The following is a 17351-nucleotide window of genomic DNA, read 5'->3' on the forward strand; positions in this document are numbered from 1 at the left end:
TGTGTACAAACAACTTTATTTAATGTATACTGGTAATCAGCGATGCGTGCCTGCTTGAATGCTTACCGCAATAAAACTACCCTCCGTCCGCCCAAACAATCAAATACAAATTAGTTTAATGATTGTGCCTGCTGAATGTCTTAGAAATCCACAGGCAGAGGCGAGTAAATAGAAGCATCCTTGTTTGTGTACGACCCCGCCCGGGCTAGCGGCTGAGCGCGGTGAGTGGCCGCGGGCCGGCACGGCAGGAGCGAGGGAGAGGCTTGGGCCGCCCCTCAGAAACCAGGCCCTGAGCCAGCACAGACCGGAGCCCCGCGGGAGCCCCGGCCTCTGCCTTTAGTAGCCTTCCCACCGCTCTCAGCCAGCTTCCCGCCACAGCGGCCAGGACGTTCACCCCAGGCTCCAAGTGACCCTGATCTCCAGCCGGCCTCATCTCCTTCTGGAGGGGAAAGACCGCATCGGAACCCACTTCGCCCTTCTGCAAAGGTTTTCAAGGACTGAGTTTCTTCTCACAGGAGCCTGGGATGGCTAATGGGGGTGGAGGGGTCCCAAGGCCCTTGGAGTGGCCAACCCACGGAGATGAATGCCAGGCTTCCAGTCCTGGGGCACGACCCTCGCAGCTCACGGCTTTCAACTCTGGCTTGGAATCATAGGGGGCCCAGAGGGGCTCCCGGTTTCCCATCTTTGGAGAACTGACTTTTCTCTGCAAAAACTGACTTTAGGCTCAGCAGGGAGTGACCGGCTTCTGGGAGTTAGAGAATGATTTTCCTCCACGCGTTTAGAGGAAAAGTTCCCCTCCACTGGAGGCAGAGAATTGAGGTCAAACAGCCAGAAGTTTGATGGGTGGGAACTGAAGGGCGCATGCTTCAGAACTTCGCTTCTCAGCTTTCCACTGTCCTCCATTCTTTGCCCTCGCAGACCAGGAAAAGTCCAAATTATTTTACTTCCCATGCAGTTTTTTCTTCCAGTTTTTCTTCCAGTTTTCTTGTAGTTGTTTGCTCTCCACTTTTTTCTTGGGGCACCGTCTCCCACAATTGCCTCTCCCAAGTAAAAGCAATGTCCTGGGCCCGACTTTGTAGAGTCAAGCAGAAAAGCACAGGCAGAAAGCTAGGAGATTCACTGTCCTCTGGGCCCTCCGTTCCCAGGCAGCACCTGCGCCCACCCCCCACTCTCCTGTAGCCATGCGTTGCGTTTAGAAAAGCCCTTCCAACTCCTGCTCTTAGATATTCTTTTCCTGGGACGACGGCCATACCCAAGACATCTGTACTCCACCTAACCACCTCTAGCTTCAGTCTCCGGCTGGCGAACCCACCAATAGTCCATGTAGTCCCCCGCATGGACCTCCCTAGGAAGGGAGAGAGTTGGAATGGCTCTCAAAGTCCGAGCTGTCAACCCTTCCCACTGGGGTCGTGGCGTCGTCGGAGCCCCGGGGCAAGGCAGAGAGTCCTTGATTTCCAAGCAGGCACTCCCAGGGGCTGTTAGCAGCGTTCTGGAGCGTGGGCCTGGGCTGGAACACAAGGAATGCCTGGTTTCTCCCACGTCTCTCCTCTCCCTAAGCTCTCGAGTCTAGCTTTCAGGACCCTCATCTCATCTGCCAGGGTGGGGTGCGCGCGTTGAGGGCCTGCGCTTGTCTAGCCGCTGAGCGCAGAAGCTGATGCCCGCTGGCAGCACACTGTCTCGCCTTGCCTAGACCCACCTTGCCCAGTCGCTGCACCAACTTTGAAGGAATATTTGTTAGGGGGACAACATCAACAAAAAGTTATTAATGTCAAATAATTCTCTTCAGAATCATGTGCCTTAGAACATAAAAGGTCACATAAAAATTCCTCTGATAGAATGAGATTTCTTAACAGGAGGAGGGAAAGAGCCTCCAACACTTTCCACATGAATTTGCCTGAGCCTTAAGCCCTGTGATTTACAGTGGCTAATTTGTGTTACAAACCCACAAGAAACTTTCTTTTTCCCACTCTGCTGCAGAACTCTGTGACCATATTTTTAGGTGTGTGGCTTTTCCTTTTCCTTTTTAAACAACAAATCCAGAGGAAACCCTGGTGGGAGGAAAAATATATGACCCAAATAAAAAAGGGCATAGGTTCAAATTTACTCCACAGTGAGATTTCCTATTGACGTTGTTTGGCACACTCACAGTTAATTCATAACAATCAAAATCCCCTCCATATCGCTCAGATGGGGTCCTAACCCTCCCCTGTCTTTTAAAAATCTGTGACAACAAGGTCGGTGTGGGGGCATCTATTTCCTTCTTCTTCTTTTTCTTCTTCTTTTTTTCCCCCTGTTTGACAACTCCCCATTCTGAGAGCAGAGGACTGTTTGCCGCCAACTACAGACCCTTTCAGAGCCCAAGCTCTTCACACACACAAGCCGCATATGGAAATCGCCCCCCCCCATTCCAAACAAAGAGCTATAAAAACTCAAAAAGACATGGAAGGAATAAACTTTAAGATATAGATGCACTTTTACTGGTGTATTAAATAACATTTCAGACATTTTTTAAAAAGGGAAATACATCTTAATGTTACCAACGATCAGAATTCTAGGAACAATAAGAGACCAGGATTGTTTTGATGGGATATGATACTGTTTCTAAAACCTCTAACAGCTAAGTCAAGCAGAGGTGTCATTAAGGTAAAGGAAAGGTATTACATGATAAAGTTAATTAACTTTTCTTTTTTTAAAAAAGAGGAGGGAACAAATTTTCTAGCTTCCCACAAACACCAGAACAACGTGAAAATATTCTGATTGTTTCTTTACTCCGTAACCAAGCAAAGCCTTAAAGGAAACTAAAAAGCCATTTTCTGGCAATTCCATACTCCTCTCTGGGTGAGGGGGCACTGAAATAACACTAGCCCAAGTTCTGCAAACATGGGCCAGTTGATTCTTTAATTTGTTGAGTGGCAGGCCCCTGTCACTTTTACATTATTTTCCATCCTGAATCAAATAGGGGAATAGGTATTAGAAGCCCTGGTTCTCTGCTACTACCATCTGTCCCCTGTTAAGAGAATATGCATCACTGAAAAAGTAAACTTTCCTAAATAGGGAAAATATTTATATAAAACTTAACTGTACATCCCATTTCATCATATGGTTAAGAGTCATAGTACTCCAATATGCATCTTTCTCTTTTATTTTAGATAAACACTGTCCCTTTGCCTTATCCACTGAAATATACAAGCAGACCCAAAGAAACCCTTATTTCATCATTCTTTCTCTTTCTGTACAAGCTCCATCCTTTACCTCATTCTTTAACTTCTGTAGGAATTCAATAGAATCTAGAACAGAGTTCTATGAGTTGGTTGAAAAATCAGCAAAGACATGTCACAGAAAGGAGTGATAAAAGGGTAATTTCATCCCACTCTCCAGCACTATCCAAGATGCTTCCATACTGAGAAAATAAAAGGCAAGTGAATGCAACAAATAGACATACACTTGTGGGTACCAGTGAACCCAAATGCTATCCCCTCATTGTTGCTGTTGCATCTCTTTATTATGTGCTTTTGAAGAAATAAGTAGAAAGATGAGTGCCTTTATCAAAACCGTTTTACCAGAAAATTTTGTCAACGAATGTGTGACCTCCCTTGGTAGGAGCAGGAGGGAAAGGAAAAGAGTGCTTTTGTTGCTGCCATCTGAAATATAATAGAGGTTATTTCGTGGGAACCGAGAATGTTTAGAAATGCCAAGCATAATATTATTTGTGGCCATTTCCTCCATCTGACCTTCACATAACTCTTTCCCACATGATCATTTCTCCCCATCTTATATCATAAATCTAAAAAGTGACATCTTTTGAAGAAACAGAAGAGTTCTATCAGGATGGTTACATTCTGCATTATTGTGTTTAGAAAAAAGGGTTCATTATTGTGGCTAAGCCCACATCTTAGGAATGATTGCCCCCCAGATTTGTTCCAGTGGCGGTGATACTTTTTCACCACAGTGTGTAATACCTTCCCTAGCTGGCATGGAAACTACCCGAGTAGCTTTAGGATCTGAATGGCAAACATGGGTCAAAACCATGATGTGTCTGCTTAACATGTGATGATGCTTTCCAGTCAGTAGCCCCTGTGGCTAAGAACAAAAATTCCCTTCTCAAGGTCCACTGAAATGCCCTGCAGAGGGCAGATGCTGCTTGTTTTCTGCCTATAGTGAAGGGATATTGACCCAGAACTCAAATCTATACCCAGCTTAAACATTTTACCCATCAGCATGTCTGCGGTCACAAAACACTTCTTCTTTCTGTCACTTCTTGTTCAGACTATTGATAAGATCATTTGGCTGAATCTGTTTGGGACCCATGTAATATTGACTAGGAGTTAGAAAAGATGATCAGATGTAATAAGCCCAGAAACTACCTTTCTAAATGAACATTTATACTTAAGCCAATGTTCCAAGGAGGACTTTAAATACATCAACAAACTTGTAAACTAACCCAAGTCTGCTTGGAATTCTCGCTAAGCTTAAAACTGATTTTTTAAAGTATAGTGTTCTAAGACTGTTTGAAAGAATCTGTTGTTAGCATTATGACTTGATTTCTCTCCTGCATGCTCCTGCTTCTTTTTTTAGAGCCCATTTGTTTGCCTGATCAGAAACAGACACTATTGTATAGACCACTGTAAAATCTATCTTTTCCTGTAAACCTAATATTAATAATATATAGAATCTACTTCTAATCATGTGGTAATCACGCACATAGCATATTGTCAGAGTTATTCTTTGTTGAAAGATATTTGTTAGTTATTAAGAGGAATAATCTAAGCCCCGCTTTTCTGCAGATTCCAAATTACGTAGTTCGATTGATGCTCTCCCAACAGTCCAATTAGATAAGGTATACCTAACCTGGAAACAAGATGCGGTAATATCTGCACGTATTTACAGGGCAAACATCTCTTTGTCAGACCATGAAATGGCAAACAAATTGAAGCTCAAATCCAGTGACCATTTCAATTTAATGCTACAGGCGTAGTGACTGAAAGGTTTTGGACTGATGATAGTTTTGCAAAGAAAAGTAAATCAGAACAGTAGTATTCATTTAAAAAAAAAAGCTTCTGAAAGTTATAAACATGAAACCTGGCAGTATATGCATAAAATTTATTCCAAAACTTTATGAAGTATAAAGGAAGGGAGGTGTTTTACACACAACTCAACTCAGTCGGTATAAGGTCTAGGATTTTTTTCCCCTTAAAACTTGGCACTATCTTTAAAAATAAAATAAAGATATTTCAATAATTAGAACAAACTATGAAGGTATTGTGCATTTCTGTTTTATGTAATAATAAAATATTACTTTAACATAAATATATAAGGATCTCTGCGCTTTTATTTTCCCCACAAGCACAACCAAATGTACCAAAACAAAGTATTTTTAAAGAGACTGAACAAAAAAAATTACATCCCATATAGATTTTGCTCACCTACTCATTTAAAGCTACAGAAAAACAGTTTCCAGAACCTTTTTGCTTCAAAAGAAATAAATATACATTGAGGCAGGCCACTTAAAAATGATATGAAAATATTTCCCTGGGTAGCATTAAAAAAAAAGAAAAATAGACAAAGAAACATTTAAACTATTTCTGCATTTCAAAAGACAGATATTAAACATATATACATAGTGGTAAGGTTCAGTGGTAACTTTCATCTTAGTAAACCTATGAGAGCTAGAGGAACTGTAGACACATCCCCTGAACTCCAGCTTCTGACCTTACCTACTTGATAATAAGTATCTGAAAATTCATTTCCTCCCTTTACCATTACTTCTCTGCCCTGCTCTGGATTGCTTCACTGAAGGCCAGTTCCCACACCTCAGGAACAAGCAGTGTGATGTACCTGAAGCAGCTCCGTGCCCATCTCCTTGTGACATTCATAGGGGGAAATGAAATACAGGCAAATAAATATGCCCATTATAAGTCACCATTTATCTTGCAAAAACATTGAAAATGAAACAATCACAGGTGTTTGAAAAGACAATATTGTATAAAGCATATTTTCTAAAACCTTAACTACTGAGTGCAATGCTAATCTGATGCTGAACCATAATTTTATGGTAGTGAAAATTCAATTTTTTAAAATAAACATTTATCTAATACCTAACCAGGAAAAAAGCCCCAAACTTTTAAGGTTAATAAAAAGTGTCTTCCCTTTTAGCGCCCTTTTGTGCTGATTATTATTTTAAAAATTTTAACCGATCACAGTTTAATGGTATTTATTTTCAATACAGTTACAAATTTGTTTGTTTTTACCTACACTTCCCAGTAGTTTTTTGTGTTGGGAGTTAACTGTTTTCCATCAAGATAAGGTAAAAAATGCACTTAAAACTATTAACAAAAGGGAGAGAGGAAGGATTGAAAATAGCATTTTATTTTCACTTCATTTGGCTTCCTTACTGAAGGGGGGAGCTGTCCAAGTGAAACTGGTATTTTCTGTAATAAGTTAAAGGGAAAGAGGATGTGGGACCCTAAATATGACTGATAAACAAATGAACTAGTGAAGACAAATCCAGTCTATGGTCTATGTATGTATGCATATGGGTATTTGTGTGCTAAGAAACATGGTAAATGCATACACCATTGAATTCTGGGTGGTTTTCTTTATGCTTAAAAAAAAAGACAATTTGAGGAACAAAGTTTAGTTGCTGCGGTCAGCACAAATGATTTCTCATAATTAAGTTATTAAAACTAAAAGCAGAGAACTATATGGGGGTATCTGAAGATATAGATTCACCTAGTTCCCTTCAAAGTGCCACTTTCTTTCTGTTGGACAACTCTGGAAATAGATTTAACCTCCACATTTCCTCTGAGCTCTCTCACAATGGGCCCGCCTGATAAAATGAAGCAATCAGTCACTCACTATTGATTTTTCTTTTTCTCCCCTGTATAACCTCCCCCAGAAACACTGCCTGAAAATGAAGTTTACTTTGTGGGTGGTAAGAAAACCAATGCTTGACTCTTATTATTATATTCTAAATTAGAGTCTTGCCTTGGATAAAGTGTGTAGACCATACACATTTCTCAAAGTCAGGCAAGCAGTTATTTTGTATGAATTCAATCATTTGCTTTGGTAAAAGGAATAAATAAATGTTACACCAACGCAAAGGGAATATGAAGGTAATCAAAGTTCACAAACAGTAAGAAGGGGCAATACAAGAACTAGAAATGGAGCGCGGTCAAGAACTGGCTTCAATTCTCTCTACTGAGTAAAGCAAAGCAAAGCAAAACAAAACCCAAAGGGTAATTCCAAAATTAACGGTGGAGATTAAGAGAAAAATATATTTATGAATTTGTTCATGTAAACTTCAATTTTCTTGCAGTGCAAATTTATGTGGTTAAATTTTGCCTATATCAAAGAACATGTGATTTTTTTTTTTCCTGTTTCCTGATGGGACGCCACATTAAATAAACACAGCAGCACGTCCCAACTCCAAGCATGGAGCACAAGGAAGCTGCAGTTTTGTGTTTATCACGGTTTGGTGGGATTCTTCTTTTTGGTAATTTATTTAGTTTTGCCAGGTATTTATCTCAGTGCTTGCCATCTCTCTCTTTCTCTTTCACACACACAAACACACACTCTTCTCACTCTCTCTAGGAGACACTCTACTTCATTGCCTGGGTACTCGCCTGTAAAGGTCAAAACATATCATTACACCTGCTACCGTTTATAGGATAGTCCAGTGTCTTAGTTGCTTTCCTTTTTCCTTTTTTTTTTTTTTTTCTTTTTAGGGGACGGGGAAATAATAATTAAAAATAAAAAGAACAATCAGAAGTTAGAGAGGGAACAAGGGTCCGGAAAGGACCGTGGGCAGAAGGGGAGGGGGAGCCCCGCGCTCTGCCCCTCCCCCTGCTCGAGTTCACTGGACGGGCGTCTGCACCCCGTGGTGTGGTGGCGTGTCCCTACTCCCCCCGTACACATCCTCGGCGCCCGGCAGAGTCCCTCCGGGAGGGGTCATCCTTTTCTCTTTCTGTCTCCTGTTACAAAACCAAACTCTCACCACCTCCTTCTCCAGCTGTAAGCTGTCCGCGAGGGAGGTGATCTCCTGGGCCGAGGGCTTGGGGCATTTGAGGAAATGGCTCTCCAGAGCCCCCTTGACGCTCACCTCGATGGAGGTCCGCTTTTTCCGCTTGCGCCCCTGCGCTGCGATCTTGTCTATGCTTGTGGGGCTGCCCGAGGACGAGTCTGCCTCTTCCAACCACTTGTTCAACAAAGGCTTCAGCTTGCACATGTTCTTGAAGCTCAGCTGCAGGGCCTCAAACCTGCAGATGGTGGTCTGCGAGAACACGTTGCCGTACAGGGTGCCCAGCGCCAGCCCCACGTCTGCTTGGGTAAATCCCAGTTTGATCCGCCTCTGCTTGAACTGCTTGGCGAACTGCTCCAGGTCGTCCGAGGTCGGCGTGTCCTCGTCCGAGTGCGGGTCGTGGTGCGCACCTGGGTGGCCTGGCGGGCCCTGTGGGGGCGGCGGCGGCGGTGGCTGCTGGTGTGGGTGAGAGTGAGGGTGCGGGTGGTGGTCGGCATGATGTGGCTCGTCGTGCGCGTCCCGCAGGCCGTGGTGATGCAGCCCTGTCGGCTGCCCGCCGGCGCCCAGCATTCCGTTCACGGTGAAGCTGGGCTGCGAGTAGAGCAAGCCACCGTTGGACGCTCCCATGGAGGGTGGGAGGTGCGCTGCAGCCGCCGCGCTCCTCCATGCCCCGGGCCCGGGGTGGTGGTTGGCAGCGTGGTGCACCAGATGCGGCGGCCGTTGCTGCTGCTGTTGCTGCTGCTGCTGCTGCTGTTGCTGTTGCTGCTGCTGTTGCTGCTGCTGGTGCTGCTGCTGCAGGGCGCCTGGCCCGTGCAGCTCGTCGCCGCGGCCACCCTGCTGCACCACCACGGAGGGCTTGATGTCCGGCTGGCCCAGGGGGCTGGTGGACCAAGGGGAGCCGTCGCCGCCGCCCCCGCCGCCGCCCCCGCCGCCGCCGCCCCCGCCCCCGCCGCCGCCGCCACCGCCGTGGGACAGCGCGGTGATCCACTGGTGAGCGTGGCTGAGTGGGTGCCCGTTGCTCTGCAGCGCGCCGTAGTCGCCCTGCACCAGGCTCTGCGCCTCGCGGTAGCCCCCGGCGCCCTGCTGCATGCCGCCGGGAGGCTCGGCGTGCACGATGGAGGCGCTGGAGGTGAGCAGGCTGTAGTGGTTAGACGCTGCGGTCGCCATGACTCTTGGAGCCGGACTGAGCGCTCCGGTTAAAGGAGCCGCGCATTTGACAGTTACTTTTTCGCCTCTGGCTCCCTCTCCTCCTCGCCCTCTTTCTCTCTTCTCTCTCTCTTTCTCTCTCTCTCTTTCTCTCTCGCTCGCTCTCTCTCTCCCCTAGCGGGCAGCTCCGACGCCCGCTCCGACGCCTTCTGTTGCTGCCACTGCTATTACTGCTGCTGCTGCCGCCGCCGCCTCCCGCCCGCCCGCCCTCGCTCTCTTTCTCCTCTCCCTCCTTCTCGCTCTCTCTCACTCTGACTCGCACGGCGCTCCCCCCTCTCCCTGCTCTCTCCAGCGCTCTCCCGCTCTCTTGGCAGAGCCGGCTCGCAGCGGCACGCGCCTGGGCCCCGCCCCCTCCGCCCCCTCCCATTGGCTCCGCGCCCTTTGATTTACGTGGATACCGCTAGCAACCTCCCAGACCGGCGCCACTGATTGGCGCACAGCTGCCCCCTCTCCTCCCCCAGGCTCTTGCTAACCCTCCTCCTAGTCCCCCCCCTAGCCGGGCGATTCAGATTCTCTCAGTTCTCACCCCCCCTCTTCTTCCCCACCCCGGGCCTCCTCCGCCCCCTCTCGGGTGGGACCCGCCCCCCATCTGTCTCCCAGGCAGAGAAGCCGGGCAGGGGGGTGGTTCCGGCGCTCTTATCGACCACAGCCACTTGGAAGACTTGGATAGGGTGTGTGTGTGTTGGGGGGTTTGGGGGGGTCCACTTTCTCTTTCCAATAGGGCTTTGAGGGAGCCGGGGAGGGATGGAGAAAGAGAAAGGCTGGGTCGCACCGAGCCAGCGGGAGTTCGATTTTCATTCACCTAGGGGATACACACACACACACACACACACACACACACACACACCAGTGTCGCTTAAACCTAGAGCCAGGAGCCAGAATTGTCCCTTAGTCGAAGTCCCCTTCCCCTCATGGTTAGAATTTCAGAACACAGGTGCCTTTCGCTCCTGAGTGTGAGGACACTTTTGACTGGAATGAAGGCTCCCTCCTTGTCTCCACCCTGCTAGCCCAGGCTCTTGGTTCCAGGCCCGACTGCCTCAGTTCTTCACCGAAAAGACTCGGCGAGAGGCAAGCTCAGACTCTGCCGCGGCTTGTGAGCTACTCCTATCAAGGCGCAGAGTTGGCTGCTCTAACAGTACCGCGGTCTGAACTGAAAACAGAACTCTAAAAGTCTGTCAGATTCACACTCGGGCGCGCGCATAGTTTTTGGTTTAGAAAACTAGGAGCTTGTGTGGGCAGACCTTGGACTTGTGCGAGGCTGCAGAAGTGCTGGCGAGGGGTGCAGGGCCTCTGGGTTTGGTGGAATATCCAAGAGCAGCTCTGGGTAGCGGTGCTGATGGAGATGTATGCGCTCCCCCCACTCCCTGTTCCTCGCGCTTATTGGCGCAACTTTTCCGTTAAGTCGCTTCAAAAGGGAAAAAAAAAAAAGGTGTGAAAGTAAATGGGTCGATGCCAGGGAAACCTTCCTAATCAATAACTTTTGCGAGCGCCAGGGGGTGGGGTCAGTCTAAGCTCTCGGGCGCTAGTCAGTCAAGCTTCCTGCTCAGCATTCAGCCGTGAACTCCAGAACAAGACCGCGGGACAGTGCACCCGCGGCGCCGCTCTGCAGAGCGCGAGCGCGTCGCGCCTTCAGTTTCTTAGCCCAAAGAGGCAGGTGTCTGCTGCCAGTTTTCGAGTCTGATAGCAGGACCTAGGGGCGGATGCAGGCTGAAGCAGCGGACCGCCAGGAAGGGTCGGCAGTACAGCACCGGTACATAAAAAGTTATTGCCAGGAAGGGAAAGAAAGACTCCAGGGAACGTGAATTACTTCTCCACCTCTCATCCCTGACCCCCGCGTTGTTGTGCTAGTTCGGGCTCTGTCGGCGGTGGTAGGCTTGTGAGGGAAGTCAAATCAACGCTCAAAGGGAGCATTTTGGGGCCTCCGAGCATCTTAATCTAGACAGCAGAATAGAGCAGACCAGAAAATTCATCATGACTAACGAGGAGCCGTGCTCTTTGGGGAGTGACTGAGTTGTTTATAAATCACCAGGTTGAGTACCCGCTCGGGCAAGGCGCTTTGGCTGCGAATTTCCACGTGTCCTGTGTTTATGAGCGTGTGTGTGAGGGGAAGAGAGAAATGGTTAGGGGAGGAGCGAGCCCACAGGCAGCAGCGGGACTGACCTGCACCCCTGCCACGCGCGCGCGCACCCGCGCAGCGAGGCTAGGATATACGTTGTGAAGCGCTGACTTCCAGCGCAATCGCCCAGCCACTCTAACCTCGCGCTTGGGGTCTGCTAGGAATACAGTAACTTGGTCTGGCCAGGAAAAAAAAAAAAATAAATAAATAAATAAATAAATAAATAAATAAATAAATAAATAAATAAATAAGAAAATAAAATTGAAAAGTCGAAGCCTCAGAGCGCGCAGACTCAGCGTGTGGTGCTGGCGCTCCCAGTATGGAGAGCGCAGGGGTTGAGGGGCGGGCAGGGCAACCTCCCTAGAGCTTCAGCCCTGCGTCCCTTGCACTGGGTACAAGGCTTTACCCCGCCCATGGGGAACTCACAGTCCTCTCACGGCACCTTTCTTTTCTTTCCTCCTGGGGAGCTCAGAGCTTCTACAGAGGAAGGAATCCAGCTCCCGGGAAGGGCTGCCTCCCGTTACTAAGCACCTCACACCCCTGACCCCCCACGCCTCTTTTCAGGGCAGGTGTCTGTTTTTCTCTGGATTTAAATCACATTTCTGGAAGGACCAGACACTTAGCAGCCAGATGCATTGGAGACAAGAATAAGTTTTCAGATGCATTTCCGAAAGAACTTTGGATGCCTGGTTTTGAGCAATTTAAAAGCCCCTCTTCTGGTTCCCCTCATCCCCTCATCTCCCACATTGGGCTTAAGGCTATACTGTATGTGTGTGGTGGGGGGAGGTAAGAATAGGCAGCACGTGTACATCAAAACTTCCTGTCTGCTATGGGACTTCACTGGCGATTAATGCTCGGAGATCCATCCCACTTTGACGTCCCAGGTCTCCACTCCACCCCCCAGCCCCGCCTCATTTCGCTGGCGTGCAAAAGAGCTGAAACGTTCCTAACAGGGCGAGCCGAGATAGTTCTATCAGACTTAATATGCTCTATAAATCCCGAGAGTATACAAAGCAATGCCCTACCCTGGGGCCTCAGACTGTGCATTCTCCCCTCCCCCGCCGCAGGGCCAATCGCTGGGCAGGCATGGCTAGGCGCGCACCACCACCCTGAGCACCACCTCCTCCCACCCCTCCCGGAGCCACAGTCGGCTCCCGGCTCGGTCGCTGGGGGCCCGGTTGGCGCGAATGCCGGCTCCTGAACAGCTTGGTCTTCCCTGTCTTACTCCCCGCAAGGTCTCCTCACTAGGGATTACGGAACATAGGCTCTCAAAGGTTTTAGCTCCAGATGGGAAGCTCTCTACACTTCCCTATTTTCCCCCCACAGTCATACCCGCAGTCCCTTGGGCTGACTCTGTTCAGGACAGAGCCGGCGCGAATGCCTGCCTTTCTCCGCCCCCATAAAAACAAGGTGAAGGTGTCTCAGGCAGACACCTCCAGGTTTTGATTCAGCTCATTCCTTTTCACTGTTCAAAGCAGCTGTTCAAATACAGAGACTGCTTACGTTGACGGGGAGAGGATTTCAAACAACCATAAAAGGCTTTGAACTGACAAGGTGTCTTGATATCTCCCTCACTCCAGCACAGCTCTTAGAGATCACTCGCGAGGACAATGGCTGAACGGGCAACTCCTATGGGTCTCTTCGCTTTAGGAGCCTACTATGGGGTCCCCAGAGCCCTTTTCACAAGGACAGTCTGGAGGCACCCTGTGCAGAGACTCTGGCGCCAGCCCAGGATCTTCTTCAAGGTCTGGAGTTAGGGCTCTACTCAGTCAATATCTTGGGCTGAAGTGGTCTGAAGAAGTGGTGCCGACTCTCTCCTGTTGGGGTGCGCTGCATGTAAGAGAAACAGAGAAACTAACAAAGCCGAAAAAGATGCCCGTATTCATCTCTCACACTTTACACTCCTTGAGATAGTGTTCCCAGGCTTGGATCTTTCTAGCAACCAGTACCTTGACCCAAGTTCCCTAAAATCTTCATGAGTAACAGCTACAGGATCAGTCCCTGCACTGTAACTTGAACTCTGTTAAATTGTTCCTCTGGTAAAAAATACCCATATCATATATAAAATATCATTTAGGGTGTTTCTGTATACCAGGAGTTAGCAGAAAACTCACCTAATCACTCCCATACATTGACTGGAAACAGTTAAAACAGAGGTGAGATGGCAATTCATTTGGTAGATCTTAATCCTTATTTATTTAATCTCAGGATAATAGAAATCAGGAAACAACACAAAACAAAGAAGAAATATTCTGGAGGTGGCCTCTGGAGGAGTGGAGGTAGAAACTGGTTAAAACTTAGGTAAAATTACCTATTGATGTTTTCCTTTAAATAAATCCACCTTGGGGGAGGTGTGTTTGAGTGTCCCTCTTCCTTCTCTCTCAACCTTGCCACATTCATTCATTCATTCTTATGTTTTCTGCTCTCCTGCTAGCCCCAGCAGCTGTTTGATTTCATGGAGAACCACCCCCTGCACCCCCAGCCATCATCTGAATGGAACTTCTTTACTAAGGGTCCACAGAATGTCAAAACTGAGGCTCCGACTTCAAGGCTATAGCTTTAAACAGCCAATCCACACAAAGAGGCAGCTGGCTGCTTTAATGAAAACCGCCTTAAAGCTTGAAGAACTGCAGCCTTGGGGAATGCATTTATAAGAAGCAGAGAAAAATGCACTTCCAAGTTGCCAGTTCTTGGGAAAGACACACAATAAACGTTTACCTAAAATATATAAAAGCACAGAAATTAATCTTTAATTACATAGCAGTATATTTTATCCTGAATAAAAAATCATTCCGTTTAGATTTATATATTACTATCTATACCTACAGTTTGCCAATTCCTAAATACACATCTGGCCCCAGTTCATAAAAGATTTTGAAGAAGGGTAAGTTTTCTGAAAGTTGAAACTCCCTTACTTCATGCACTTGGCAACTCTGTCTGTCCATGCCTCACATGCAAACAATTCTACTTTATCTTCACTACTGTGTAAATCAGTGAAATATAATGTTCTAAGTTCAGTAGTATTTGAAATGAAATTATTTGAATTCATGGAAATTAATCTCTTCCCCTTTTTCTTCAAGCTATGGATCTCATCATTACAAATGATCTGCCCTTTGTAGTCAGAAAGTGAATATTTTATAGAAAGGCATGGTTTGAAGACTTCTAACACCACACCACTGAGGCAGTCTAGCTGTTTCAGTGATTACTTTGAGTAATTTATCAAAGGAACACTGCTAAAATTTGAGTGGTGAAGTGAGGCCTTAGGAAGGAGAAAGCATAAAGGACATGTTCCAGCAGTGCAAAAGACAGATGCTGCTTAGAGGAGTTAATACAACATGTTTATGTTGAATTCTCAGGAAAAGAACAGGAGGTGATTTGTGGCTCCTAGCTCACCTTCCTGGAATTTCATTTTCAAAGGACTAACAGTTAAATGATTTCCTAACAATGCAATCCAAACGTGTGTTTTCCCTTCTCACCTTAAAGCAGGTGGATGGATGGCCACCAGGAGGGGATGACAACTCTTTGATAAATTAAAGTGATTTCAACAAAAACCTTAGCTCTAAAGCATTCGGTAATGTACTAAGATGAAGCTCTTTCCTCAGCCCCTTGCCTCTTTCATCCTCTGGAGCAATCTGAGAAGTGGAAAGGGAGAGAACCAGCACACACCTGCCTACAGCCACAAGGTTCGAGGGCGAAGGTGGGAACGATGCTTTCCCCCCCTCCCCCCCCCCCCCCCGCAAGAGGACATGCTCAGCTATTTCACTGAAGCGATTTTCAACGGCTGGGACTTGGTCTCTATCGCTGGGGTAAACAGACTGATTTTGGTTGAAGTTTGACTTTGGTTCTGACTGCACAGAACGTGAGTACAAGTGTCTTTTAAAGTGTACAAGTACGTCTGTAGAGTCCGGAGGACCACCGCCTGCGGGGGAGAGGTGATGCACCAGAGAGAGATGTTTTTCTTGAGAGCAGTTAACCACATCGGCAGTAACTGTGGACCAGGACCTCAGACTAAGTCTGTGAGTTTCAGATCTGTCATTCTGGCATCTCTGGTGATAATAAAGTTAAGGATGACAGCATTTTAAAAGACGCGTTTCCAGAATGGGAGTCCTGGGAATGTCATTGCCCGGAAAAAGACCCAGAAAAAGGAAGCCTTACACAGATTGGAGAAGTAAGATCCTGAGAGTTTTTTTCTTTCTTTCTTTCTTTTCTTTCTTTTTTTTTTTTTTTTTTCTGAGAGTTTTTCATGGTAATCTAGGGCAGCCGGGTTCCAGCATTAAATGCAAAATAGGAAAACAGGACACCGAAGAGTCACAGGCCTGATCATATTAACGCCCTAGGTCAAAGAGAGAGAATAATGAATAGGCGCAGAGCACAGTTCCTAGAAGGGAACTTAATTAACCTTGGGAGAGTGAAAGAAAGTCAGAGATCACGCCTAGGACGGCGGTCTAGGGTGCTTATATTTACGTGTGTGTGTGTGTGTGTGTGTGTGTGTGTGTGTACTCGCGCGCGCGCGCGCGCACGCGTAGGCTGAAGGGAAGGTGAAGTCTGCTTTATGCATTATTCTAATATATATGTATATATGCATATATATATATATATATATGAAAAAAAGATTGAGTTTGTATTGCTCAGAGTCATCCAACCACCCACACAATCCCGCGGAAAAACTCCGCGGAAGCCCCAGAGCTCGGCGAGCAGATCCTGTGTCCTGGCCTTGGCCTGCATGGGAGAGGATAGGGAGAAGGGGCGTAGGCGTCCAGGAGCCCTGGCCTGACCTTCCGAGGGACTGCTAGGGGAGTAATCAGAAGGGGGGTCCGTGCAGCATAGCGCCCAGGCAGGTCCTGGCTGCTATCCGGGGGAGGAAGACAAGGGCGAGAAGCGGGAGGCCCGGCCATTGTCCAGGGAGGGCGCATTTTTGTCCGGATGCTGCTGGTTGCTATAGCGAGGAGGGAAATCCAAACAGAAGGGCTCAGTTCGCTTCCCCTGGGCCTGGGAGCAACGCTCCCTCTTCTCAGCCAAAATAAAAGTGCCGCCGGGGCCTTGGCATCCCTTCTCTGAGAGCTGACTGCGGGCTCTAGGAGAGGCGCCCGGAGGACCCCGGCACGGAGCAAGGGGGTGTCCCGTCCAGCAGGGAACAGCCAAGCAGGTTACTGCTGGTGCGGGCGGAATCCACCAGATACAGCTGTCGTTCTCGGTCTCTCTCTCTCTCTCTCTCTCTCTCTCTCTCTCTCTCTCTCTCTCTCTCTCTCTCTCTCTCTCACACACACACACACACACACACACACACACCCTGCTCACTCTTTTCCTGTCCTATTTTGTTTGGGTTCCAAACTCCTAAGACTTTTCCCCACTGTTGAAACCCCTCTCTTCCAGAGCTGATGGCAGCGATTCCGCATTGACGGCGCCCTCTGAGGAGAGGGACTCAACGCAGCCTTGAGAGTGTACGGGAAGGAATCACGACAATCCATGCAGCGGAATGCCCCTTTATGAGAGTATTAAAATCACTCAAAGAAAAACTTTGCTCAAAAGTAGTGTAGATGCAATTTTCTCACATTTAAAAGAGAATCTTATTTTGCAATAGTTTTTAAAAAGTGCCTTGGTATTCGACTTTGAAAACTGTGTGAAGGAAAGGTTACAAAACGACTCTTTAGGGCTTATAATTTCTCTAACATTATAGCTCATAATAGCAAAGGGGAAACAGCAATATTCAGTTAATTGTGAACTGTTAGCTTCAGAATATTTTGAGCTGGTGCTTTTAAAAGTCAGAAGTATAAGTTACTCTAGATCAGGCAAATAAGATTTTATTTGTGAGGTTAAGTTATTTACATGAAAAAGGAGGCAGATAGTAGGAATTTTTAAAAAATTCTGTCTCACTTTCCTGAACTTTGAAAGCTACTCTGTCTCTCTTTCTCTCTCACTCTCTCCCTCCCTCCCAGTGTCTTTCTGTCTCTTGCCTACAAACTTCATTAAAAACTGGACAGAAAAACTTTCATATGACTTGAGGAAGTCATT

General features: G+C 47.2%; 1 protein-coding gene across 1 annotated transcript; it reads right to left on the reverse strand.

Annotated features, from left to right (window-relative positions):
- Positions 1-2490: 2490 nt before the first annotated feature.
- Positions 2491-9361, reverse strand: Pou3f2 (POU class 3 homeobox 2). The gene has a single exon (XM_047557140.1). The coding sequence runs from the start codon at positions 9182-9184 to the stop codon at positions 7853-7855; it is 1332 nt and encodes a 443-aa protein (XP_047413096.1). The 5' UTR covers positions 9185-9361; the 3' UTR covers positions 2491-7852.
- Between the last annotated feature and the right edge of the window lie 7990 nt (positions 9362-17351).

This window comes from Sciurus carolinensis, chromosome 7 (genome assembly GCF_902686445.1).
Source record: "Sciurus carolinensis chromosome 7, mSciCar1.2, whole genome shotgun sequence".
NCBI lineage: Eukaryota > Metazoa > Chordata > Mammalia > Rodentia > Sciuridae > Sciurus > Sciurus carolinensis.

Bases quoted from the DNA above. Each gene is read 5' to 3' on its own strand.
- Pou3f2 (XM_047557140.1), bottom strand. From the start codon at position 9,184: ATGGCGACCGCAGCGTCTAACCACTACAGCCTGCTCACCTCCAGCGCC.